The 27252-nt window shown below is 37.9% G+C and overlaps 1 protein-coding gene across 4 annotated transcripts; it reads right to left on the reverse strand.

Moving 5' to 3' along the window:
- Window positions 1–27131, reverse strand: LOC110214884 (ICOS ligand-like). 4 transcript variants are annotated; one of them, XM_078146570.1, is made up of 8 exons: window positions 26949–27131; window positions 20906–20949; window positions 19458–19498; window positions 15342–15683; window positions 12874–13152; window positions 8687–8881; window positions 5766–5801; window positions 1–4024 (listed from the first exon to the last, which is right to left on the reverse strand). In XM_078146570.1, the coding sequence occupies exons 4-8, from the start codon at window positions 15676–15678 to the stop codon at window positions 4014–4016; spliced, it is 858 nt and encodes a 285-aa protein (XP_078002696.1). In that variant the 5' UTR covers window positions 15679–15683; window positions 19458–19498; window positions 20906–20949; window positions 26949–27131; the 3' UTR covers window positions 1–4013. The 4 variants fall into 4 exon arrangements, with proteins under 4 accessions (XP_078002696.1, XP_020851646.1, XP_020851645.1 ...); XM_020995987.2 differs by lacking the exon at window positions 20906–20949 and having other exon boundaries at window positions 8687–8863; window positions 26949–27065; XM_020995986.2 differs by lacking the exon at window positions 20906–20949 and having other exon boundaries at window positions 26949–27065.
- Window positions 27132–27252: the final 121 nt, after the last annotated feature.

Genomic DNA, 27252 nt, shown 5'->3' on the forward strand with positions numbered 1-27252 from the left:
TTTTGAAGATAAAATTTTTAAATTTTGTAATTCTAGACAAGTTATCTAAGATGAAGCAATTTATACTGTGAATTTTTGAAACATTCATTCCCCAAATGGGATAAATACAAACAGATGGGACCAAGATCCCCTTCCAACTTCCCTCCCTCACCCCTGCAATGGTAAAAAGACAAACATTTAAACATCTAAACATTTCACACTAGAAAAAGAACAGAGACCAAATGTACAAATTTCAGAAAACTCTAATAACCTTCTACAGAAGGCAGAATGCAAGTCTGACACAGACCAAGAGTACCTCAAGGTATCAGTTGCCATCTTTTCCAACACTTTACAACGGGGGGAGCATGGCTTTTTTGAGCCGGTGGAAGATACTAATATGAGTATAGCTGGTTGATGGATCTCTCTTTTTCTTTATTTTTCTTTTTAATTTTTTCCCACTTAATAGTATTTTTTTTTCCTAATTGCATGTAAAGATAGTTTTCAACATTCATTTTTATAAGATTTTGAGTTCCAAATTTTTTTCTCTCACTCCACCCTCCTCCCCCACCAAGATGGCAAGCAATCTGAGATACGTTATACATGTTACAATCATATTAAGCATATTTCCACATTGATCATGTTGGGAAAGAAGAATCGGGTCTCTACTTTTCAATAGGGCTGACAATTACATAAGACCTGGCACTCCACAATACTGAAAGACCACTCACTAACTCAATCTAAGTCCTTGGAGCTATGAGTTCTAAATAGGCAAATATGAAGGGCTCACTGGAATGCATCTTTTTCAGGCTGCTTCATAATGCCAGTAAATGGGCATAGAAAGTGGTTGAGAAAGGGCTCGGCATTCTGTAAGAAATAAAACAGCAACTTGTGGAATCTGCTGACAGCATGTTTGGAAAACTTTGACTCAGATACTTACTGGTTGATTCAGAGTTGTAAAAAGTGAAAATTAGGGCTCATTAAACACTGTTTACTCTCCCTGAGGTGAGAAAACAAAGGAAACCTTTGATGATACTGAAAGAAGAAAAGCAACTCATGCAGCAATTGTGCTTGTCTTGCCTACAAGTTTGTTTTTTTAAACTCCAGCTTATTCAGTCTACATAAGACAACCACCTATTTCCACCTACATGTTGCAATGTGCCAGTATTCTAAAGCAACAAGAAGTCTCTTCCTTCCAAGAACCATCCTAGAGTATGAAGTCTCTAACACTCTAAGATGTTGTAGTGTCTTTCCCAGTCCCTTTGTTGAACTCCAACTCGTTCTCTCCCTAATAAGCACAAAATTTCAGAGGATTCTAAGATCTAGAGCTGGGAGTCAATTTAGAAGTCATCTGGTCCAATCCCCTTATTTTACGATGTGGAAACTGAGGCCCAAAGAGGGGAATTGACTCATATAAGATCACATGACAAAAGAAAGGTTTTGAAAACAGGTCCTGTTATTTGTTCTTTCTATTCTACTATGATGCCTAAATTTGAAGTTTCAAATCTGATTTTCAGTGAGTGCCACACCCAGAATTTTGAATTTGCCAAATGATACCCCATCCTTTAAGAATTGAACTATGAGAGGTTTTTTTTCTCTTAAAAGAAAATACACACTTCTCCAAACCCTCCAAATTTAAATTGTGTATTTCCCCAATGTCATTTGTTTCAAAGTTGTATCAATACCATGTCTGCTGAAAGGTGGAAAAAATCCTGGAAGAATAATTTTCTCTTTCCATGAGTATTAGACTTGTATATTTTGGTTCTAACTATTGACATTTCCCTTCTAATCCCCAACAGTGGGTCTCAGAATAACATCTTAGGGGCCCCGAGGTGGTACAGTGGATGGAGCTCTGGCCTTGGAATCAGGAGAACTTGGGTTCGAATCCAGTCTCAGACACATGACACTCACTAGCTCTGTGACCCTGGGCAAGTCACTTAACCCTGATTGTTTCATCAAAAGGCAAAAAAAAAGCGTCTTGTATCAATCCTCAAACATACAGTGTGACATAAAACGTGCAACAAAAAAAGCTCAAAGAAAATATCCTAATCTCAGAGAATTATGGTTTTCTCATACTACCTCAGGGTTGCCAGTCTTTGGTAGTCAGCTGCCAAGGTGCTGACCTATGTTCTCCTAGTGTTGTATTGGCCTACAGTACTTAAGGGGTCACAGGAGGACAAAGCCTTTCTTCATATATATATATATATATATATATATATATATATATAATCTCCTCAACATAGACTATCAATTGGGGATTCATTTAAACCAACAAAACCATCTTTTAAAGTAATAACTATCCCTGGGGAGAGTCAAGCCTGGAAATCATTCACATGTCAGTCTAAATTACTGTAATAAGATTAGTTTCTCCACTGAATTCAGTGAGTACTGAAGGAAAGGGATTTTTAGATTAGAGAATAGATAATTCTGGAATATGGCTCATTACAGTTACACCTGGGTGGGATGCTCACTGGGACATTTCATATTGCTTAAAGTTACATTGGACATGGGGCAGGTGGGAGGAGGGAGATAGACAGAGGGACATAGGTAAATATGAAAGAAACTTGGTCCTCTTTGTAATTTTTCCAAGACTGAGAAACTCCTTCTCAGTGCCAAAATTTTTGTCCATATTTTACTAACAAATTTTGGATGCCTTCTTAAAAAAATACTCACAGTCATGGAAAAGATGAGCTTTCCAATCTCTCTTAAAAGAAGGAAGAAAATGAACTTCTACCTTTTAATCATAAAACAAAACCAACTTCCCATGGATGGCCCTCTTTTTTCTGTCTTGTTTGTCTGTTTTCTCTTTTCCTCAGGAATCTGAGTCCTTTAGGACTATAGTGCCTAATGACTTAATTGAACTTGGCTGTTGGAGAATGAAAACAAAACGAAAAAACCCTCCTACGTTCCTTTTTGTCCCATTTTGGGGGAAGAGTACTAGAAGTACAGGGGCTATTCACAGACTCAATTACACTATTGTTCAGCCCTACTGAGCCAGCTTAGATGTGCTCCATTTCCATCCTGAACCTATTCTCCCCTTGTTAGGTAGCCTGGTGGCCCCTTGCTCTTGGAGGCTCACCATATTGCTGGCAGACTTGTGTAGACCCCAACTGACTTAGCTAACTATAGCTCAGAACTCCCAATAAAAGAGATGGCTCCACTAGCCTCAGCCTTTCTGGCAGCAGGGATTAGAGGCATTCACCATATTTTACACATTATTGCATCTTCAAAGACTGGGGCATAGAGCGTGAGTATTGCTAAGGGAATAGAAGATAAGAAATCACTTCCATAGTAGGGTAGCTGTCTCCCAAGGCCACACAGTATATCTCCTCTTACACAGTCCTCAAAAGTGTACAGTGCAATCACATTCTTTTAAAACTACACATCCTTGCCATGTATGTCACCTTTTTCCCGTTTCAGAAACTCCATACCCAAATGCCTTAATTCCAAGTTTTGCATAGTTTGGTTATTCTTGGAGCTGAAGCAGATGCAGCCTGGGCTCCCAGTGGGAAGATAGGTACTTATAGAATGGAGGGATGAAAGGAAAGAATTAAAAAAAAAACAACCTGAAGACTAGCTTTTGCTCTTCAGTCAGAACTGCCTCCCTTTTCGATCATGGTCAATAGTTAATGGTTAGAAAGAGGAAGAGCCTTCTTGGATTCTTCTACTGCAGAATGCTGTTGACCCTCCAAAAAATAATCTTGAATTAGCTGCATTCTCCTTCTAGCTGGGATCAGTGCAGTCAGTACTTTTCAAAAGTGACCACCATGACATTCCAGTAGTATAATAGTACTCCAGTTCCTCAAAGGTACCATCCCAGTGTTTCGAGCTTCAGATGGCTATTCTTAATCTTCTTTGAGAGGTGAGTAGAAAGGTAGAAGGCAATCACTTCCCCTTCTTTCCATTTGAAAGACAGTCAGTCATTTCACCCTCTGTAGCAGGAGGAGTTTTGGTCAAGCATTGCCAAATCAAAATTGCCTTTGTCATATGGTAGTTTACAGTCAGGTGTCTTGTTTTCTATGCAGATGGCTTCCCTTTCAAATATACTCTTGATTAGAAAAGAAAAGGAAAGGGAGAAAGATGAAATACATATGGATTCCCATTTAGTATTTATATAGCATTTTATCCATATTATCTCATTTAAGCCCCACAATAGTCATGAGAAGTCGAGGCTATTATTAGCTCTATTTTACACATGAAGAAATGAAGGAATCATCCTGAATCACACATGTAATCAGATATGTAAGGTAGGATTTAGATAATCTTCCTCAATAAGTCTAGCATTATACGCTGTACCATGTAGGGCTTTTGTATCTGCCTTTGGAAGGAAAAGGAATTGACCATTATGGATTATGCCATTACATATGAAAACCCTCTGTCCACTCACAAGCAAATCCCAAATGAAGATATTTTGAAAACAAAGCACATATTACAAAGGTAGCCAAACATTTGATCTTTTAAAAATCATCATTATGGGGTCACTTGCTCTTTGGGATTTGATATTCATCCTCTATCTCCAACTTGCCCATAGAACTTTGTGGATGTTTTTTTAATTAGAAATGAAGTTTCTCACTTAAACACGGAAACAAAAACAATTAGGGTCTAGGCTAGAATACTTTAAAAGCCTATACAACCACGAACATGCCTTAAATATCGTAATCAGCATTATTTAAATTACATTAAATTAATATTATTTACATTGTATTTATAGGAAAGTGGATTCTGGGTCACAACCTAGGAAGCAACTCTCCTTGCCTGAGACTGACTCCCCAGGCTCTTGTGGTTGTAGAGGTGAGAGAGGTTACAAGGTCCTGGTAACTGCATTGACAGCAGGGTTACCTGGCTGAAGGGCATAGAATAAGGTGAGGACATAGTATCAGGCCATTCCTTGGCATCAGTAACTTGCTTACTGTCTTCAGTGTAGAAAAAGTACCTTTCTACAACTACATCAGAGAAGGTATTTGTAATAATCCACATTTACATGGTCCTTTAAAAGTTTTGCTATAAAGTATGTAAAAATTCCTCAGCTTGATCATTTCTCCAGTATTCTGGAGAATGAAAGGACAATTGTCCTCCTCATTGCTTATGGCACTCTGGATGGTGAGTCCTCCCCCTCCAAGCCTATTTCTTCTAAAATTATTTTTAAATTATTTCTAAATTTATTTCTAGAAATTTAGAAAAAATTTCTCAATTATTTTTAAAGCAGGCATTCCTACTTTACAGAATCTCAGTAATCTCTTTTCAGGAAGGAAGGTCTTTGGAGGAAACACCCAAAAGAAAGTGACATTTTACTGGGTAGCTCCGTTAGTCCTGATACTTTCCTGTGACATGAACAAGGATAGAACTGATACAGGATTCCTTTTGGGGAAAAAAAAAGAATTTCAAATCAAGACCATAGTGCTTAAAATAATTTCTCGTCATGTCTTTATCGATAATTAGACTTCATTTAATTGTAAATTAAGTTCATTTTTAACTTGAAGGTTTTCACATTTCTGAAAAGGAATTTATCCTTGAAAAAGGGCAGTCTCTCCACAGCAGTCAAGTACTAGTATTGATTGTCTAGGGCATACTATTCATTGAACAACTATTTATTTCTAAAGATGACCATATCTTTTAAATTGCAAAAGGAGCACTAAAAGAATGACTTTTCTAACCCTGGATTCTTGATAAGCCTAAGACTGTAGTCATTTTTCCAAGTTGAAAAATGCCTGATGTGAGGATTTAAAATTAATATGCAAATAACTTTTCTAAGTGACACTAGTTTCTATTTAGTTTCTTCTTTTCCTTACCGGTAGTTTCTGCCATCTGTCTGTTTCCCTGGGGACCTATTAAAACAGAAATTCTATTTAGAAATATCATAAGAATAGAGATAGACACATAGAAAACTTCCTTCTTCCTTTACAGCTAGCACTCTTTATATGTCAATGTCATGTTGGGGATTTGGAATAACTTTCCTCTCATTTGTCATTTCTCTCCAACCATCGCCAAGAATGGAAAGACAACTGGCTAAATGAGTTAAAAATTCAAATAAGTTCTTTTGCCAACAATGATTGCTACTTCACTCTTTAAATTTTTTTTTGTACTTTTCCAAATACACGTAAAAACAATTTTGAACATTCATCTAAAAAAATTTGAGTTCCAAATTCTCTCCTCCGCTTTTACCCTCCCCCTTGAGAAGGCAAGCAATTTGATGTAGATGATACACGTGTAGTCATGCAAAACGTATTTCCATACTAGCTACATTGCAAAAGAAAACACAGACCTTCCCCTTAAAAAAAAAGTTAGCTTTGATCTGCATTCAGACTTCATCACTTCTTTCTTTGGAGGCGGATTTGATATTTCATTCTTAATATGAACTATAAATCACTAATTTTAAGGGAATAGATATTTTAAAAATTTTAAGTTTTTAATTATGAATAATTCTACATATAAATGGAATGTACATATAACATACTGTTAACTGTTATCAACCACTATTATGGCAGAGACTATAGTATTTGAAAATCATTGTTGGAATACTTAGAATTCATAATAGAAGAAGAAAGCTGCTGGAAGGATATGAACTGAAGGCAGAAATAAACTTTCAGTCTTTAGGGAAAGCGACATTGTCTCTTTCATCCTAAAGTCATAAGAATACATTTAAGTACTGTCCTTCATTCTCTGTAGAGTCTCCAAAGCCTTTAAAAAGAGCCATCCCTGGGTCTTAGGCTTAGCTGAATTGGCAGTGCCAACTGTCTTCCACTTGGAGCCAGTTCTAGGGACCTTACCTTGGTCCCCATGAGTTTTAGATTTGAAGTTTTTCTGGACATCCCTGATCACTGAAATCCAATGCAAGTGACTCCTGGATCTTCTTGGCCCTCAGCTGTCTTTTCCCACCTTGGTTTCAGAGATTTGCATCCTTATTACCTGCCCCCTTGTTCAGGGGTTACCACCATACATTGGTGGTGGTGATGGGATATGCACCCAAGCTGAGACCTTTGTCCCAATTTGGACCCCATTTTTCTGCAAGCCCTAGAAAATCCTTGGACTATCCTTAAATTCTGCCACTTGATCAAGAAGGTCTCTGACCTTCCCCTGAGGCCATAATTCCATCAATAGGCCTTTCATTGCAGCTATGTCCAATCTCTGAATTCTATTACTAGCCTAGCCCTCCATTGTCTTACCTCCCTATGGCCCCAGGCCACTTCCCACCCTTAATCCTATCTAGGCTCCAATCTCGGAGGTCCAGGCCCCTGGAATTCTATTACCTCATAGACTACTTGGCTTTGCCTAGATCCCTCCCATAGTCTTTCTGTATATAAGGTCCATCTTGTCACCATTAAGTTGCTTAGATTCTTTAAATCTAGCCAATAGATTACTAATGTTCAGACTCCTTTAGAGTGAACCCAATATGGTGGATGTTCTAATAAATCTTATATTTGGCTGAAAGAAGGCTTGAGCCAAATTCTTTTGGGCAGGACCTGCGTGTTGTGATTTTGGGGTCCCAGTGCCCCTAAACCTCAACAGTTGGTCCAAGTTCCTTTCTTATTTCCTTTCTACCATTGTCTACACACGTAGTAGGCCACAATAGAAAAAAAAATTCTAGGAGTTATTTACAAGGAATCAAAGCTATTGCAAGGGTAAGTAAAATATGTGAATTTGGAAATAGTATGCGGCCTCAGACCAAACACTTGACACTTACTAGCTGTGTGACCCTGGGCAAGTCACTTAACCCCAATTGCCTAAAAGCAAAAAAAAATAGTATGAGGGTAAGGTATTTGGCGGTTCCTGTAAGAGAAATAGCTTTAGTTCTAGACTGAATGGCATTTGTTTTTCAACCTAAACCTTAACTAAAATTCCACAAAGGCTTTGTCTGTTCCATCCTGATTCTTGCCAGGTGTGTCTAATATGTAATCACTTGGTTTTTAATATCTTCTCCCTTTCCCCCAGGACAAATAATGAAGTATATATAGTAAGCATGAGTGTTACTGTCACCTCAAAAAAAAATACCTGAAATAATTAGCCCTATTCACTCCCAAAAGTTCACAATAGATAATCTCTTCCCTTAAAATTAGACAGGGTAGAATTCATACCTCTTTTCCCAGAGGTCAAATAGAGCTTGCATTTTCTTAGAACTCTGTTTCTTGGCTTTTTTTTTTTTACATTAGTTGCTATTGACCATTGTAACTTAAGGTGTATAACTGACTTCTCCCAGAACTATATACTAACTAAGCTGGACTTGTTTAATCAGGACAAAATTGCATGGAAATCTATATTCTTTGTTGTTACAAAGATTCCCAAGTTTCTTTTGCATGACTCCTATTATTATTAACCTGCTTTTGAGAGGGGGTTTAGTTTTTTTAGACATGTGGTATGTTCAGTCATTAGAGAAGAATCTGTTCTGATTCCTAAATTCATATTACTTTTCAAATCCATCTAGAAATTACAGTTCTGAATGTCAATTGCTATGATACCAACTTATGGTACCTTATTTTGATTGGGATGCTTTGTTGGAATAAAGGAAATAAGATGTTTAGATTGCAAACAGCACCTTAACTTTCTTAAAAACAAAACACCTACATTATCTGTATTGGCAAACTGTTGTTTTACATGAATATGAAATTTAGGTCTATTTTTAAAAAATGAAAAGGGAGTGTTTTATAACCCATTTGACCCTTGTGGAAAAAAAACACCTTAGAGCATTAAAAAGAATACATATTTTTTAAATCACCTGTGTAATCTCCGTAGCGATGTTTCTTTTTACACAGCTTTCTACTACCAATCCCAACAATCAGAAGAATCACAAGTAAAATTCCAAAGATAGTAAAGAAGACAGTATTTGTTGTTTTCTCAGGTGGTTTAAGCTGATTTGGGGGAGTAGTGATTGTTTGACGAATGAAGTTTCCGCCTGGAGAAAGGAGAAAGCCTGAGATTTAAAAGTAAAGAAGGAAATGTTTATTAGTCATCTTTAAGATGGACATATCAGACAGTAATATTTAAAAGAATTTCACTACTACCATTAACCTTTCCTTTTGAAAATTATAAACATCTGAAAGCTTGCTTTGCTCTAAGAAAACTAACTTTCTGCATTTCACCGTTTTCTTCATTTAATCCTTTTCACTATTCCAAAATTTTCCTATCATTGCTCACAGTTTGAGAGGGGATATTTTATTCTTGAGGGCACAAAACATTAAGATCTAAGATGCACATTCTTTTGAAAAAAAAACAACAAAAAAGGTGCATCCCATAGGAAAAGAGGAACACGGAAAACAAGGTTGACATCCATTTACATATGTACAGGAGTCCCTCACCTAACACATTAGATAATTTCCTGAAAATAGAACTGTAGGTGAAACAATGTTGTACGGCAGTTAATTTCACAGCTACAAAGTTCCAAATGGAGGATGTTGTTGGATAGTCATAGATTTAGACTAAAGCTCAAAATCTCCCTAGCCTCAAGGAACTTACATTCTATTTGTGGGAAATGAAATGAACATAACTAAGTAAATTAAAAATACATGTGAAACAATGGAGGCATGGACAACAATTTGTAGGCTTCTGAAGTAGTTTAAGAATATTGAACTTGTGATTATTAGTCATCTTTAAGATTGGCATATCACAAGGTAATATTTAAAAGAATTTCACTACCATCATTAACCTTTCCTTTTGAAAATTATAAACATTTGAAATGATCATTGATGAGGTCATTCATTGAAAGATTGTGTAAAAAGAAAGAGGGTCCAGGGTCTAGTCTTGAGGTACACCCACAGTTAGCAGATAGGACATGAGTGAGGTTCAAGCAAAGGATATTGAGGAGAAACCAGACAAGCAGGGATGGGTTGGGATCCCGGCCCCAGAAAGGAAAAACCCTAGACTTTCCCACTGGGCTAAATCTCTAGCCTGAGGCTACAATCCCATCAACTGGCCTTTCATTGTGGCTATACCCAATCTCCCCTCTATTGTTTTACCTCCCTATGGTCCCCAGCCATTTTCCACCCTTAATCCCACCTAGGCTCCATTTCCTTGGAATTCTATTACCTCATAGACTACTTGGCCCCTCCTAGATCCCTCCCACAGTCTTTCTTATCTTGTCTCCATTAAGATGCACAGGTTTTCGCAATATAACCAATAGCCCATTGATACTCAGATTCCTTAAGAGCCTAGCTAATATGGCGAATCTCCAATAAACCTTGTTTTTGGCTGAAAGAAGGCTTGGGTCGAATTCTTTTGGGCAGGACACACCTGTCATGATTTTGGGATTCCAGGACCCCTAACCTCTAGACCTCATCAGTAGGAGAAGTGGGAGACTGTAGTATCTAGTAGAAGGTGGTCAACACCATCAAATGATGCAGAGAGGTCAAGAAGGATGAAAACTGAGAAAGGGCCTTTGGATTTGGCAAATTAGGTAACTGGTAACCTTAAGAAGAGCAGTTTCAGTTGTGTGATGAAATTAGAAGCAAGGAGTAGAGAAGTGAGATGATATAGAAGCAATGAGTACAGGAAGCTTTTTTAGGAGTCTGTTTATGAAAGGAAAGTGAGATAAAGGATAATAAAGTAAGGGGATAAAAGGTCAAGTGAAGTTTTTTGTTTTTAAGTATGGGAGAAGTTTGTAGCTAGCAGGGAAGGAACCAAAAGAAGGAAGGGATTGAAAATTAGAAAGTAAAAAGGGATTATTGAAAAGGCAAGCTAATTCAGGTAATGGGTTGATTTAAGGGATTAAGTATAGGTGAAGGCTTAACCAGAAACCTAACAAAGGAAGATAAGGGAAGGTTTTAAGGGGTTTTGAGATGTAGAATAGAGATAAGAGCGAGCTTACAGCAAATTTTCCTCTACTTTCTTAGTCAAATAAAAGACCAGGCTCTCGGTTAAGAGGGAGGTAACATGGGATGCTTGAAGAAATAAGAAAAGTTTTGGGGACAGTGTGATTCCCCCAGCTGGGGAGTTAATTGGGCAGAAGCAAAAAGATTGTTTTGCCCCAGTGAGGACCCAGTTGAAATTAGATAACAAACTTGTGATAGACCCAGTCAGAACAGTTTTATGACTTCCTCCAGAAACATTCTATACATGTAAGGGCATAGAAGGCAGATTGTGGTTTGTTTAATCTGCATAATTATAACCTGCCATTTAAGATTTACTTTGCATTCTGAAAATTTTCTCCAACCCCAATGTAGCTTACAAAGCCAGCTTGTGAATAAACCATATATCCTGGAACACTTGTTGGATTGCTTTGAAAAATTTGAGCTTTTAGGTGCTGTGAATAGTGGAAACAGTTTCTCCTTAGGTACTGACTATTCAGTAGGTCAAATGTAATCTGGCAGAGAGCACTTTAGTAAATCGCACCACTATACATATAATCATAGAAGCTTAGCTTTGGATAAGACCCCAGAATCATCTAGTCCAAATTCAACTTAAGCAAGAACCCTCCCTGTAACATTCCTGATGACTATTCATCCGTACATATTCCTATACGGTACACTTTAAAAAAGCACTGGATTTTGAGTCAGAAGAACTTATGTTCAAATCCTGTCTTACTCATTTACTACCTGTGTGATCTTGTGCAGGTTACTTAACCTCTTTGTATCTATTTCCTTTGTATCTATAAAATGAGGGGTTTGCACTAGATGGTCCTTCCAGCTCTAAGCATAAGATCTTCTTTATAAAGATTGTACTATTGCTTTGCAGGGCAGCTAGGTGGCACAATTGATAGAGTGCCTAGCTGGAGTCAGGAAGACCTGAGTTCAAATCTAGTCTCAGACACTAGTTTGTGAACCTGGGCAAATCACTTAAACCTGTTTGCCTCAGTTTCCTCATCTGTAAAAGAGCTGGAGAAGGAAATGACAAACCACTCTAGTATCTTTGCCAAGAAAACCCCAAATGGGGTCCTGAAGAGTCAGACACAACTGAAATGACTGAACAACAACTAGTGCTTTAGGACAAGGATTTAGATTCACATCTGAATGGCATAATATCAATGGAATTTTTTTGTTGTTGTTATTTTCAAATGATATTCAATGAACAATTTAAATCAAGTGAATGGAAACATTTTATGAATCACTGATCCAACCCATCAGCATTTTCATAAACATAATTTTGACCCATCAGTAAATATGAGGTTTTTTATATAAGGTCAAGGATTGTATCTGATTTATTTGCAGTTTCCCAGGCCTAGTTCAGGACTTTGGCACTTACTAAGTGCTGAATCAAAGTAACTGAAGTAAACTGAACTCTCTGGAGCCTGCGACTTTTCAACTCTAAATCTATTATACTATGATATGACAATTCTGGAATTGTAGGCTGAGTGGCTATAGAATTTCTTTTTGGAAATCATAGAATCACACTCTCAACAGTCTGAAGGAGCCTTAGGATTCATGGAGCCCAACCCAGACTTGAACAAGAATTCCTTCTCTAACATCACGAACAAGTAGTCATTCAGCCTCTATTTAGAGGCAGCAAGGTATCTCAGTGAATAGAGTGCTTGGTCTGGAATCAGAAAGATCAGGGCACTCAGACCTTTACTAGCTGTGTGACCCTGGGCAAGCCTCATCACCTCTGTCTGCCTCAGCATCCTCAAATGTCAATAAGGATCACAACAGCACCCACCTCACAGAGTTGGTGTGAGGATCAAATAAGGCAATATTTGTAAAAGTGCTTAGCATGGTGCTTGGCTCAGGGTAGGTGTAGGTGCTCAATAGATACTTATTCCTCACCTACCTCCCCTCCCTTACTTGAAGACTGCCAATGAGGGGAAAGCACTACCTATGGATGGCAAGGTTTTCTTCGCTCCAAAATAATTTTTCCTTTGTTCCAAGAGTTCACTCTGTTTACACTCACATACTCTTCCTCTATTATTTTTGGGGTATAGTTTGGTTAATGAAAAACAAATGCACACTTTTCCCATCTGACCAATGAATAACTTACTTGACTGAACTGTTAGGTTTTGCTGTAGGTTCACGTTTTCTATACAGCATTCAATACTGATATTAGGAGTCCATGTAATCTTCAGCACACTGGAGACGCTGAATAAGCCTTTCTCATTGGTGGTGAAGGTATCATTTTGTAGGCTTTGATTAAGCAAACTATTATCTGTTTTGTTTACCCAGTAAACCTTTGGCTTTGGAAAACCATTGTGGGAAGTGCAGGTGAAAATGACTTCTGTATTGTTGGTCTTATCATCTACTATTGGAACACTATAGTTTGCTAGAGAAGGAAAAAAAATGATTATATTAGGGATATGACCAAGGTTCTGAAAATTATTAGGGAGCTGTTGCAAGGAGGAAACACTTCCCAGGGTATTGGGCTATAGGTAACACTAAGTAGGACTAGGGGATGAGATGTCAGCACAAAAAGGCAGCTAGGTGGCAGTGGGTAAAGTGCTGGGCCTGGAGTTGGGAAGATTCATCTTCCTAAATTCAAATCCAGCCTCAGATACTTAAGTGACCCTGGGCAAGTCACTTAACCCCATTTGCCTCAGTTTCCTCATTTGTAAAATAAGCTGGAGAAGTAAATGACAAACCACTCCACTAACTTTGCCAAGAAAATCACAAATGGGGTAAAGGAGAGTCAGATGCAACTGAAACAACTGAACAAAGAAGACAGTACCCTTTATTCAGGGTACTGCTAAGCCTGAAAGAAAATCCCCAAACACCTGGCAACAGGAGGCTCCACCATCCCCCAGGACCTGGTGCTTTCCCCAGCCAACAAATACTACAGAAGTGTTTCTTTAATGAGGGTATTTTTTCAGTGACCTCCTTGGTATTTACTGATTTTCCCCTCTAATACTGAAATATCTAAGTATGAAGTAAAATGGCAAAGGAGAGAGAAAATCATCTCCATCTGCAAATGATCTAATAGTCTACCTAGAAAATCCCAGAGAATCAGCAAAGATACTGAGATTTTTTTTTTTAATAACTTCACTAAAAGAGCAAGAGGCAGAATAAATTGATACAAATCATCTTTGTTTCTAAATAGTACTAATAAATACTAAGAAAAAATGCAGAGGGTTGATTTGTGCTAAGTATTACTGGTTAGACATCATCACAGCTTTTTATTGTATCATGGCCTGGAATGCCTTCTTTCCTCATCCCCACATACTGGCTTCCATTAGGTTCCAGCTATAATCCTGTCTTCTACAGGAATATGTTCCCCAACTTCTCTTAATTCTAATGCTTTCCCTTTCTTAATTATTTCCTATTTATACATAGCTTATTTTTACATATGTGTTTGCTTGTTGTCACTCCTATTAAATTGTGAATTTTGGGGGGGCAGAGACTGCCTTTTGCCTCTTTTTGGGTCCTTGGCACTCAGTATAGTGCCTGGCACATAGTAAGGGCTCAATAAATGTTTATTGCCTGACTGACTTGATTTGATCATGGGTAAGCTGTTTAATTTTCTGGGTCTCATTTTCCTCCTCTGTAAAATGAGAGGGTTAGATTAGATGACTTCTGTTGTCATTTCTACCACAAAATCTATGATTCTATGAATACTAATTGACTGGATGGACAAGAATGGCAAGGTTATGGTTTTTCCTGCAACACTTGATCTACTCGAGATAGTCAAGGGAAAAGAAAAATTCAAGTTGGAAAAAAAATTCATAATATAATTGGCTCTATTTCTAACATTTTTTCAACCAATCTCTCTCTCTTTTTTTTTTTTGTCAAGTTAAATGGAATCCTGGCTATTTGTAGAAATTAAGCTTTTTTTTTTTTCCTGGATGGAAAACTAGTGAATCAGTAGATAGCAGGCTTTGTTTGACATACTTTCCCAAGAGTTTCACTAAACTCTTATTCTGATATCTTATCATGAGACGGCCTTATACAATTCTTTAAGTATGGTCCTGGTAAAAATTCTAAGGATGGGGGGCAGTTAGGTGGCGCAGTGGATAGAGTACTGGCCCTGAAGTCAGGAGTACCTGAGTTCAAATTAGGCCTCAGACCAAACAACCCCAACTGCCAAAAAGAAAAAGAAAAAAGAAAAAATTTCTAAGGATAGACAAATTCAAGTTCATTGCCACAAGATTGGCTTTTGGGGGGGGCATAATCACTCACAAAATCTACTGTCAGCTAAGAGTTTAAATATGTTAATAATGTACTACATCATAAAGAAAAGGATCTTTGATTTCATAGGGGTGTGGACTCTTTCCACCAAAAGAGACCATGACTCAACTATAAATCTGAATTAATTGACTTGTCCATAATTATACAGCTAATAAGTATTAGAAGTGGGATATGAAGTCAGATCTTTCTGACTACAAGGTCAATATGCTATCCATTGGGCCCCACTGCTTTCCTACTCTTCCAATAAAATCATGGAGTCTTATTGGATTAAAATAGTTTCCCACAGCATCACAACAGCTAAGAATCAAATTTCTCTATTTCCAGTGTCCTTACCTGCCACACGGAGATTTACTATAGATGTGAAAAAAAACTCAGTATTAGATTTGTTCACAACAATGCATGCAAACTCCAGCTCATCTTCTATGGTGATGTTAGACAAATGCAGAGAAAAATCGCCTTTTTCCATTTTTTCAAGTGTCAGTGATGTCCTGTTCTGATACTTTAAGTGAATATATTTGGAAGTATCTTCTCCAGGAATATATGAATTTAGAAGTACGTTGTTTTTTGTTTGCCAATAAACGAGTGTTTTATTTAAATCAAAATGTTTTCTTTCAGGACTAATGCAGCTTAAGTCAACATTGCCGCCTACCATACCATGTACTTCTTCCATTATAGCTGCAAAGACAAAAAGAGTGCAAAATTAATTTATGAACATTTTCTCTTAGCCTTTCAAGTTATTTATCTTCTTTGTGAATGTATTCACAAGTGTGATTTTACAAATAATGTTTGTGACTACAATACATTTGTACTTAATAGAAGATACTTATATCCTCCCTTCCCCAGGTAACAATCACTTTAGCAATTAAATAGAGATTATCAACTTATTGCCCAGAAGCACTGAATAATTTAATAATCTCAGAAAAAGAATTTCAAAGTTAACAGTAGCACCAAGGAGAATGTTCAGTGAATGAGAAACAGAGTAGTATGGTACAACATAAAGTTGGATCTGGAAGGGATCCTAGCGATCAGTCTGGTCTAATCTCTCCCTCTCCCAATTTTGAAGAGCTCCAGGGAGTTGGAAATCCTTTGCTCAAGGTCATAAAGCTAACTAGTGGAAGGGGGGGGGACCTGACTTCTAACCCAACATTATTTCCAATAGCCAAGAGAGGATTATAGGCTAAAAATGTCAAGAACTGACAAGTTTGAAGACAAGTAAAGGATTGTTGGGGTAACTAGTGGCACAGTAGATAACGTACTGGGTTTGAAATAGGGAAGACTCATCTTCGTGAGTTCAGATCCAGCCAGCCTCAGACACTTAGCTGTGTGACCCTGGACAAATCACTTAACCCTGCTTGCCTCAGTTTCCCCATCTGTAAAATGATCTGGAGAAGGAAATGGCAAACCACTCCAGGATTTTTGTCAAGAAAACCCCAAATGGAGTCACAAAGAGTTGGACAAGACTGAACAACAACCACAAAGGATTGTTGAAATACATAGGATCAGGTGAAATTTCTGCCACTGCAGAGGGTATAAATTTGTATTTTTAAATACAAATAATAGTACACCTAGTGATCACTTATGTTCAACTTTGTGCATATTATGTTCCTCATTGCAAAGAACTATGGACACATGTGTTTAACCAACTACATTAACACCTTAATGATTTCCAACCCCTTTGGGCTGACTCACTGTCCTTGTAATATTTTGTGGTCTCCTATTAGTCAACTTTCTTTAGCATACATAAGAGTAAGCCTCAGATGGGTCTCTCTAGAGCAAAATATGATAAACATAGTTGCATAAAACTTAAAAGAATTAGAAAGATTCTCAATCTCCTCTTAATGAGCAACAAGTAATTACTGGGTAGTAGTACTCCCATTGTAAAAACATGATCTCCTCTCCTATGTATGTGCTTTAACTTTAATTTTGTTTGGAAAATTTCTTTTAAATTTTTGTGACATGCCTTGAGAAAACTAGAAATAGCTCATAAACCAGGCCAGAGTTAGAAATCACTACATTGACTATTTTTTCACATTTTGAAACTAAAAACATGGTGGCACCGAAAAGACTATATAAATAATATTTAAAAGTACAATGGAGAAGAAGGGGAGAATAAGCATTTCTTAAGTGCCTCCCACGTGTCAGGCACTGTGCTAATTGTACAATCTAGTAGCTTTCTATTGTTGTTCATTTTCATATAGAATAATAATATGCAAAGTTTATATTTTTGGCTTTTGAAACAACTCATGGATGAATTAGAATACAATAATGTTCAAAATAAAATAGATTAGTGTGGTCTAGGAAAGAGCCCATTTTTATAAGGTTTTCAGTTTCCTTCACTGTCTCCTAGATTTATTTTCTCACTTCTAAACTCATCAGAGAATCTATAATACATTTTTCTTGGTTCCTCATGTAAGGGGAGGAGTATTAAAAAAGGTATAAAAATTGTACTTTTTCAATAGCCATTACTATGAGAGTGATTCTTTCTATATTTCATGGGTCTCCTCAAAGTATGGAGCAAGGACAAAATGGGAAATCCCATCCAGGTCTGTTTGTTTCATTTATGTGGCTCCTAAGAAGACACTAGTGATACTACCATCTTTTTCTACCCTATGCTCTACAGCTCTATCACAGTGACACCATGAGGAGGGGAAGGCATGTATTATTTTATTGATAAAATAAAATGCCTTTTACTCCTGTGGAGTTAAGAAGGTCTGCAGGAAAATTCTACATGGAGATACATGTTGTATTGGTCTTTGGTAAGGCTAGACCACTCCCATTTTTATCTTTCTGTGCAGGCTGAGGAGGGGCTGTGCTCATGTGATATAATGTCAGGGATCCTAGGAAGATGCCCTAATTCATCATTTCCTCTTTTAGCTGCTATCTGAGGTCTATCAGAGTTTCATTCCTTTAGCTCAAGACTTTGCTATGAGGGCTGTTACTTCAAGTGGGTCTCAATAATTTATACCTTAGTGTGAAAGAAGAATATGTGAGCCAATTTTTAAAGGCAGATTTGGAAAACTCTGAGTACTACAGTGTAAGGAAGATGAGGTGGGAAGAGGGTGCAGAACAAGGCAGCTAGAACCAATACTACCTATCTCATAATTTGCATAAAGTCAGTCTATCCTGGCCTTTGAATTAGAACTACATGGAGCTCAGTGTATGGTTTTAAAGGGAAAAAAGTTAATAATACCTTATGTGTACATTACAATGAAGTTTTTCACTGCTTAGATTTGTAACAAATGTTTTAAATATTACTTAGGAAAACTGCTTGACTCTGTGTACAAGAACAGAGTTCAATTGTTACTTCAGTTGCAAAACAAAATGGAAAAAAAAACCATTTCAAAATTCTGTTAGAAGTTTCCCTGATTCATGGTCAATTGCCCATTCTCATATACTGGATTTAATTTAAATGATTTTATTTAACCTGATATAAAGAAATGATTAGGATAAGCCAAAGGAAGCTATTAACTCAGAATACATATGATCCTGCCCATATTTATTCAACCATTCCCTGAGCAGAAACCTATAACTACAATGTAGTGTGACTCAATTTATGGAATCGGCATATTATGAAAAATTTCTCTGAAACTTAAATTTTTTCATATTGAACCTTATTTTATCATGAATTAGAAAATTAATTACATTAATTATTATAAAACTGGAGATCTATTTCACTGGAAAACATTTTGATCCCCAAACAGAATAAAATCATACAAGATTGCAGCAAAACTTCTATGATTACACATTTAAAATAAGTGATTATTTCCTGTGGATATAATAATTTGATGATGAGTCATGAAATGCCTAGCATTATTAATATAGGTTATGGGTTTTTTCCCCACTTGCTTGGCATAGAAGTTTAAAAAAGAAGTAATTGTAACAATTATAGGTTAACTGAACTGGACCACAAAGAAACACAACTTTTAGAATTCTCCCTTATTATCCAAGCAGAGGACAATATGCAGCTGGCTTTGACAATTAAGGGACTTTTTTCTAGCACTTTGTGGAAGTTATTAGTTCTTAGAAATAAACAGGTTGATCAGCCCTGTAATATATAGAGCATACAGCCATGGTAAAGGCAGCAACAGAAGCTATAGGTTAATGATTTCAGAATGAGGTTTCAAATGAATAAATGGAGTGGGAGGGGCATATTTGCTGCATTTTCACCTGAGGCAGAGATGGATTTTTACCTATGTAAGAATTACAAAATCTAGGAAAGCATGAGTGTTTTTGCCTTGAGGAAATAGCTGAGGCTAGGCTGAAATTCTGACTTTAATTGCTTTGTTTTGTTTTGTTTTTTCAAACAGCAAGACAGAAAGGTAGACTAGAGGTTAAATGAAATAGCTTTAGATTAAGCAACTTTTGCTATGGAAAAGTGGGGAGATTTGGGTAATGATCTCTTTTACTACTATGTGTCTACAGATCCCAATGGAAATATTATGGACTTACCAGCTCTCAGACAACCAAAAAGGAGCAAGAGGAATCCAGTACTATAATAAAATAAATAGCAAATAACAGAAACATTAGTGGTGCAGTAGATAGAGCTCTGGACTTAGAATCAGGAAGGCTTGACTTCAGATCCAACCTCATATACTTACTAGCTGTGTGACCCTGAGCTATCTGCCTAGTTTCCTCAGCTGTAAAATAAAATGAGGATAATAATGGCAGCTACCTCCCAGGGTTGGTGTGAGGATCAAGTGAGATACTATTTGTAAAGCATTTTGCGAACCTTAAATGCCTAAAGCATATGTAAATGCTTGCTATCAGTAACTATGTGACATCAGAAGGAAACTAAGAACCATAAAAGCTGACTTTGTAGGTGTGCATATTTACATTATATGGAGATACAAACGGGCAATTTCATTTTCTGTGAGTCAACAAACACATATTTCCAGGTTATTTCTCCATCAAGAGGATAACTAAATGTCCTAGTCAGGAGAAATGGAGAGGGAGCATGGTGGAAAAGACAGTAGCATTTTACGTTCTGTTTTATAGTAGCCAATAACAGAAAACTTTGAGGCACCTGGTAATAAGGCAACTTGGATTTTAAAAATCAACTATGAAGAGGCCACCTGTGAACTTATTCCGAGTGTACTTCTGGTAACCTAGCCCACTATTAAAATATTGTATTAATCCAACCCAAATGAGTAAGCTCTGAGTGCCTACTCTGCACAGGCATTGGAGCAGGTGTTTGTTGGGCATTCAGTGACTAAATCTATCACAGACCTTGCCCTTAGGAAGCTTACATTCTACCTGGCAGACACAGCTCATAAATACATAATTACATATACTGTAATTTGAGAAGGAATGAAAGAGCACTGAAATAACGCTTAGAAATATGAGACTGAATATCTGGGGCTTATGAGAATAGTGTTCCTCAGTATTCTGATCTTTAAAATTAAATAAAAGGCTGCAGATTAAAGATTAAGCCTATGAATATAATTTCTACAAATCAGTGAGATCTCTGGCTCAATAATGTGGTCTGAAAAAAACTTCATCATTACCATTCCCTGAACAGCACAGGAAGAACTCTAATATTATTTCTTAGCTTTATTTGAATTATAGAATGCCAGATCCCTACAGTTGGTTAGTACAATTCCTTCATTTTACAGACGAAGAAACTGAAGCTCAGGAAAGCGCAGTCATGAATTAAGTTCAACCAATCCACAAGCATTTATGAAGTGCTTAATCCATGTCAGACCCAGTGCTAAACACTGGGGTTACAAATAAAGACAAAAATGGTTCCCACCCTCAAGGTGTTTACATTTGAATGGAGGAGAAAACATGTAAAGAACGATATATATACAGGATATATATAGGCATATGGAAGGTAACCTTAAGGCAGAAAGCTCTAGCATTTGAGGGGATTGGTTAAGGTGTCCTAAGGAAACTGATACCTGAGCAGGCTGCTGAAGGAAGCCAGGGACTCGAAGAGGCAGAGCTGAGGAAGAAGAGCATTCCAGGCATGAGGAATATGACAAAAGACAGCAGGCAAAATCTTATCTTCAAGAACAGCAAGTAGGTTGGTATGTCCGGGTCATAGAATTGGGGATTGGGGAAAAAACATGGAAGGATTTGCATGAAATAACAAAGAGAGAGATGAGCAGAACTAAGAGAACAGCGTAAACGGTAAGGGTAATATTGTTTTAAGAACAACTTTGAGCAAAGAAGTTGTTTTGACTATTATAAATACCCAAATTAACTGTAAACAACATGGAAAGGCTCTAGTTGCATCCACAGAAAGAACTAATAAATAAAAGTATGCGTAGAATAATTTTACATATACATACGCGCATATACATATACACATGTATAGATATGCATACAGGTGTATATACGTGTGTGCATATACATATATACACAAATGTGTGTGTATATATATGTACATATATATGTATGTATATGTGTGTATATATATATGTACATACATATGTATGTATATGTGTGTATATACACACATCTATTTGCGTCTAATGGTGGCCATCTCTAGGACTCGGGGAGGAAGAGGGAAGAAAAAACAGAAAAAGAAGGAATACATGATAAATTTGTTGTATATTTAAAAGGAATAGATTTGCAGTTTCATGTGCACTTATCTTTTTTATTAAACTATGTTATGGAAATGCTTGTTTTGTTCTATAAATTAAAAATAAAATAAATTTCAAAAAGAATTAGGGGTTGGCAGAAGGGAGCAGCGTATAAGAAGACGGGAAATGTGGAAATCAGGCAGGCTATGCAAAGATTTGCTGCATATTTGATCCTAGAGATAATAGGAAGCTACTGTAGTTTATTGAGCACTATAGGCCTACATTTTAGGAAAATCCCTTTGGTAGCTATATGAATGGTAGATTGAAGTCAAGAGAGATGTGAGGCAGGGATATCAATTAGTAGGCTACTATAATGGTGTAGGAGAGAGGTAATGAGGGCTTGAACTAGGGTAGTGGCTGTGTGAGTGGAGAGAAGGGGACGTATAGAAGAGATATTGTAAAGGGAGAAATAAGATCTGGTGACAAATGTGATATGTGAGTGTTGAGAGAGGAGAAATGAAGAAGACCTTAAGGTTATGAACTTAGGTAACTGGGAAGCTGGTGGTACCCTAAACGGTTATGGGGAAGTTTGGAAGAGGGAAATACTTTAGGAAAAAATTCAAAAATTTTAAAAAATAGTTCACTTTTGGCTATCTATTCAATAGGCAATGATGATAGACTAGATCTCAGGAGACTAAAGACTGACTACAGATCAGGGAAACATTTGTATGACAATGATAGATGGACCCCTGAGCATTAATGAACTGCCAAGAGAGATTGTATAGACAGAAAAGAGGGCCCAAGGCAGAGTTCTTACACTGCAGATGGTGAGCACGACCTGGATGAAGATTCAGCAAAGGACACTAAGAAGGAACAGTTAGACAGGTTAGGAGGAGGACAAAGAGAAAGCAGTGTCAGGAAAACCTAGAAAGAAGAGATAATGCTCAACAGTGTCAAACACTGCAAGAGAGGCCAAAAAGGATGAGAACTGAGAATAGGCCATTAAGTCTGGCAAGTAAGAAATCATTTGGGGAATATGGTTTCTGTTGAATTAAGAGGCTAGAAGACATTGCAGAAGACTTAGAAGAGAGTAAGAGGAGAGGAAGTGGAGGTACCAATTTGTAGATGGCTTTTTTTCCAAGGAGTTTAGCTGATAAGGGAAAGAGATGTGGGATAATAGCCAGAGGGGAAAGTAGGATCAAATGAGGTGGTTCTGAGGATGTGTAAGATATGGGCATGCTTATAGGCAGCAGGTAAGGAGATAGTAGACAGGAGGAAGCTGAAGATTAGAGACAGTATGAGTATGACAGAGGGGACAACCTGCTGTAGAAGAATGGCTCAAGGGTGGAGGAAAGGGCCTTGACAAGTAGAAGGGTCATCAAAGTGAAGGAACATAGTGGAGGATTCTGTTGGACGGATGTAAGATGAGAAGGAGAGAAGAGGATGTTTTAATCAAATGGCATTAAGTGTGTGTGTGTGTGTGTGTGTGTGTGTATGGGGTGGGGGGAGAGACAGAGATAGACACAGAGACAGAGAGAAATATGTGCATATTCTTAACTGAGAGGGTATGGGGAAAAGAGGCCATGGAAAATTTGAGGACAGATGAATGCAAAAGCTGCTGTGGTGAATGGGGGTAGAGAATCAATTAAGGAAGAGTAGAAGGGATTGTGTTGCTGCAGTGAAGGCCCAGTTGACCAAATTAATATCTTAGCATGTTTTTATGCATGATTATAATAATTTATTAGCCCTCAGTTCCTGAATCTGATAAAGCCTATAAATTAATAGTATACACCATCTCTCATTAATTAATCCATTAGCTCTGGGCCTTCACTCTAGTATATAAATAGAACAGAGAAAACTATTTTCTCCACTTTCAACTCTCTCTCTCTCTCTCTCTCTCTCTCTCTCTCTCTCTCTCTCTCTCTCTCTCTCTCTCTCTCTCTCTCTCCCTCTGCAACCTTCCCATCTGTCTTATACTCCTAGTCCTATAACTTTAAAGAAACATACAATTTTGTAGTAGCAAATAAAAATACAGTCATACGTTAATATTTACAGTGTATTGCTGTGAACAAAGTTCACAGAGTCACCTTTGAATTCTTCAAAAGGCAGAAAAAAAGAGACATGAAATGGAATATTCAGCCCTTGTCATTCAGTACTGTTACTGACTCCTCAATTCTGGATACAACTGTTCTATTAGAATGGTAACTCCAATGTTTCAGGAATTCTCTTCATAATATCTCTTTACAAAATGAGTTAAATGCAGTTTACTCACAATGTATCTTAACATCCTCTCACAAGAAAACAATTAACTTTCATAGTCCCCTCACAGATGACAGCTAATTCCCTCAGTCCTAATCTTTCTTAAAAAAATAAAAGCTAAACTCTCAGCTCTCAGAATCTTTGCAGATGAAGATTCTAACCCATTCCAGTTTTGTGTAACCCTTACCCATGTCCTCCTATGTTCTACTTTACAAGGGGTATATTCAAAGTTTTGGGGGCCATATACTAGACCTCTTGATATTGCATGGGTACCAGTGGAGAATGCATGCTGTCCATGAGCTATGCCTCAACTCCCAATACATGACTGGCTCATTTCCTTCTCTAGTCATACCTCCTTTTGGGCAATTTTGATGTGTGATTGTGGCAACCCATCAATTGTATATAGCATAGAATCAATATGTGATCTTGGCCAGTAGTCTCAAATAGGGCCATCACATGTATAGGATGCAGAATTGAAATATTGTTACCTTAGACAGTTTTGAAGAAATATTGTGAAGTAAATAACATTTATCTTTTGTGCTTAGTGTCTCTTTCAGACATCCCCTTCTCCTCCCCTTCCTCATCCCTCAAGCACCAGTTACTACCTACTCTCTGGCATCTCCAAAACTTCCCTCCCCCTCTCTTCTTCCTCTGCTCTCCATCTCCAGTTCCTCATACTTGAATTCAAAATGACCTTTTTTCACTTCCCCTATCAAAACTCCCACTCCTTCATATGATATTAAGAGAAAAACAATTGGATTATAATTCACACTAAAGTGTGAGGTAAGGTCTTTACATGAAAAGAAGAAGCAGTGAAAATTAAAAGAAGGAACAAGGGGAAATGTTCTAGATTTGAAGTCAGAAGATTTTAGTTCTAATTCTACAACATTTAAACATTCAAGTGTGAAAAACAAACAGGTATATGAAGGAGTCACTGGTCCAGAGAGAAAAAGGAATAGGTTTTTATGGAGAGGAGAAAGATGACCTTAGGTAAGTTGTCCTTCAGTAAAATGGGGACTGGACTCAATGATCTCTAAGGCTCCTTCCAGTTTTAATCTAGAATCAAAAGTCTCTAGAATTTCAGGTTAGTGGAAAGTTAAAAAAATTAAGCTGTATAGGAGTGGCATTTGGGGATTTGGTGAAATTTACAAAATTCACAACATAATGTTATTAGGGGACCTATTATAGCTAGCCCTGTTCATGACAGTATGCATGTGTTTACATATGTAATAAAGAGATATGCTAAGCTGTTAAAATATTTAAAGTTATCTGTCACTCCCCAACCGCACGTGGATTTTTGCCTACTCCTCAACTTCAATGTCTTAAATTGAATTTTTTATTTTCCCCTCAACCTATTCTTCCTTTTGGCTTCTTTGTTTTTCTTAAGGACACTACCATCTTCTCAGTCATCAAGGCTTTTACAATTATTTTGTAAAAAATTTTTTTTTCTATCTTTAATTCCCTTTTCCTTTTTCCTCCCATCTCTTTCCATTATTCACCTAGACGTATGAAGTCCATCCCTTAGCAATGTTTCTCTTGTCCTTCCCCTCTTTTCTGGCCCCATTACTATCAACCTAGTTCAGGCTTTTATCTACCTTTTGGCAGGTCTACTTCAAGTCTCTTTAAAACAAAACAAAACATTTTTTCCCAATTACATGTAAAAAACAATTTTAACACTTTTTTAAAAAAATCGAGTTAATAGATAATAAATAATAAGAATCCTGTCTCCTGTCGCCTTCCTCTTTAATTCCTCCCAAATAGGGCTGCCTTATTAATTTTCCTAAAGCATATCTCTGATTAAATCACTCCCGGCTCAAAGATTTTCCTTGGTTCTCTGCTTCTGTTTAGCATGGTATTCAACACTTTCCACATATGATCTTACGAACTGGTTTTCTCTCTCAGTTCTGGAACCCGTCCCTAGCTTTCCTTCTTCTATGTGTTTGCTTGGGCTTCTCCCGATCTGCCAGGCCACTTCCACCCCCCTCCTATCCATCTGCTAAAAAACCTACCCCACCATTCCAGGTTCTGTTCAAATACTGTCTTCCTCCATGAAGCCTTTCCTGATCTCTCCTGTCAAAGGCGATCTCTCCCTGCACTCTCATAGCTTACTTTTCTGGGGAACCTCTCTTTTGGTGTTTCTTTCTGCATTATATTACAGTTGTGGGCCTGTATCTTAACTCTCCTCTTTGAAGGTAGGGGCTACAACTTATTAATCTTTTCATCCCCCCACTCCTCCTCCACTGTGCCACATAACATATACTGAGCATAGGCATATAAGTAGAAGTTGACAATCAGTAGTTCATTGAAGTGAAATCTTTATGATCGTGGTTTTGCACAATACATTTAATTCCTGCCTTTTTACTCCCCGCCCCCCCCCGGCAGGTTATGCGTGATGCCTTTCTACTACTTATTTAGAGAATGTCTAGTTACCTTCATTTATGGATTTCTGGTAAAATATCCATTTGTGACACGAGTGTAACTTTGCTACTCTTCCCTCGTCACATACCCATCCCTCCTTTCCGATACTTACTTTAAAAAGTCTTCTATGTGCTGAAACTCAGATATAAACGTTTGCTGCGAGGTAGCCTTCCTGCAGAAACTCTTCCCTCATTACTAAATTTCCTTGGCTAACACCTTATTACAATAATTAGTTCGTTTTAAGCCTAGGGGTGCCCCTTATAGAAATGCCTCTGAGAGCTGACTTTCTCTCCCATCTCTCGCCCAGTCAGCTAAATGCAGCAGCTCCCATTCCGGGTCTACAGCTGGCTCTTGTTTAATAACGCCTTAGACCCCGGCAAGTGACCCAAGTTACTCTTTTCTTTCCCGGTCTCCTACTTAGGGCTGGCTACCCAGCCTGCCCTGCCCGACAAGTTTTTGAGGTAATTTTGTTTAGCTAACGATCAGTCACTTTCAGCCGCCTCCCCCTTGGGGTCCTTAGGGGGGGCTGGAACCGCTGGTGCCGCCGCTTTCTTTGCCCTCTTCCCTCCCAAAGCACCTGGGCGGCTTCCAACTCCCAGGGAGAACCCGATTGGGCTGTGTAGGTGGGAGAGTGGGCTGGTTATACAGTTTTAGCAGGCATTGAGAATCCTGATTCAGTGACCCTTCTCTTCCCCTATCCGCCCTCGTCCCACCACCCTCCTCCTTTCTTTTCACTCACCTTTTCAGGGGCATGTTGTGAGCGCAAGAGAGAGATTATGGTGACCCACAGTGGCTTGGAGAGCAGAAGAATCCGAGCTCTAATATCTTCCGCAACCTGAGGCTGCAACCGCACAGCTGTCAGTTCTGCCACGAACAACACAGTCTTGGTCTGAGGGAGTAGTGACGGACGGCTCCCGCCCGCAGTTTCCTCCTTCCACAGTCTAAGCCCTGCCCACGCCACGCCCCCGCCTTTACCCTTCCCCACTCGTCCCCTACTCGTCCGTGCACGGTCTCTTGAGCGCCTCTTCACCTCTCCGGCTAAT

Source organism: Phascolarctos cinereus, unplaced genomic scaffold (genome assembly GCF_003287225.1).
Source record: "Phascolarctos cinereus isolate Bilbo 61053 unplaced genomic scaffold, phaCin_HiC Scaffold_726;HRSCAF=1367, whole genome shotgun sequence".
In the NCBI taxonomy this organism is placed as follows: Eukaryota; Metazoa; Chordata; class Mammalia; order Diprotodontia; family Phascolarctidae; genus Phascolarctos; species Phascolarctos cinereus.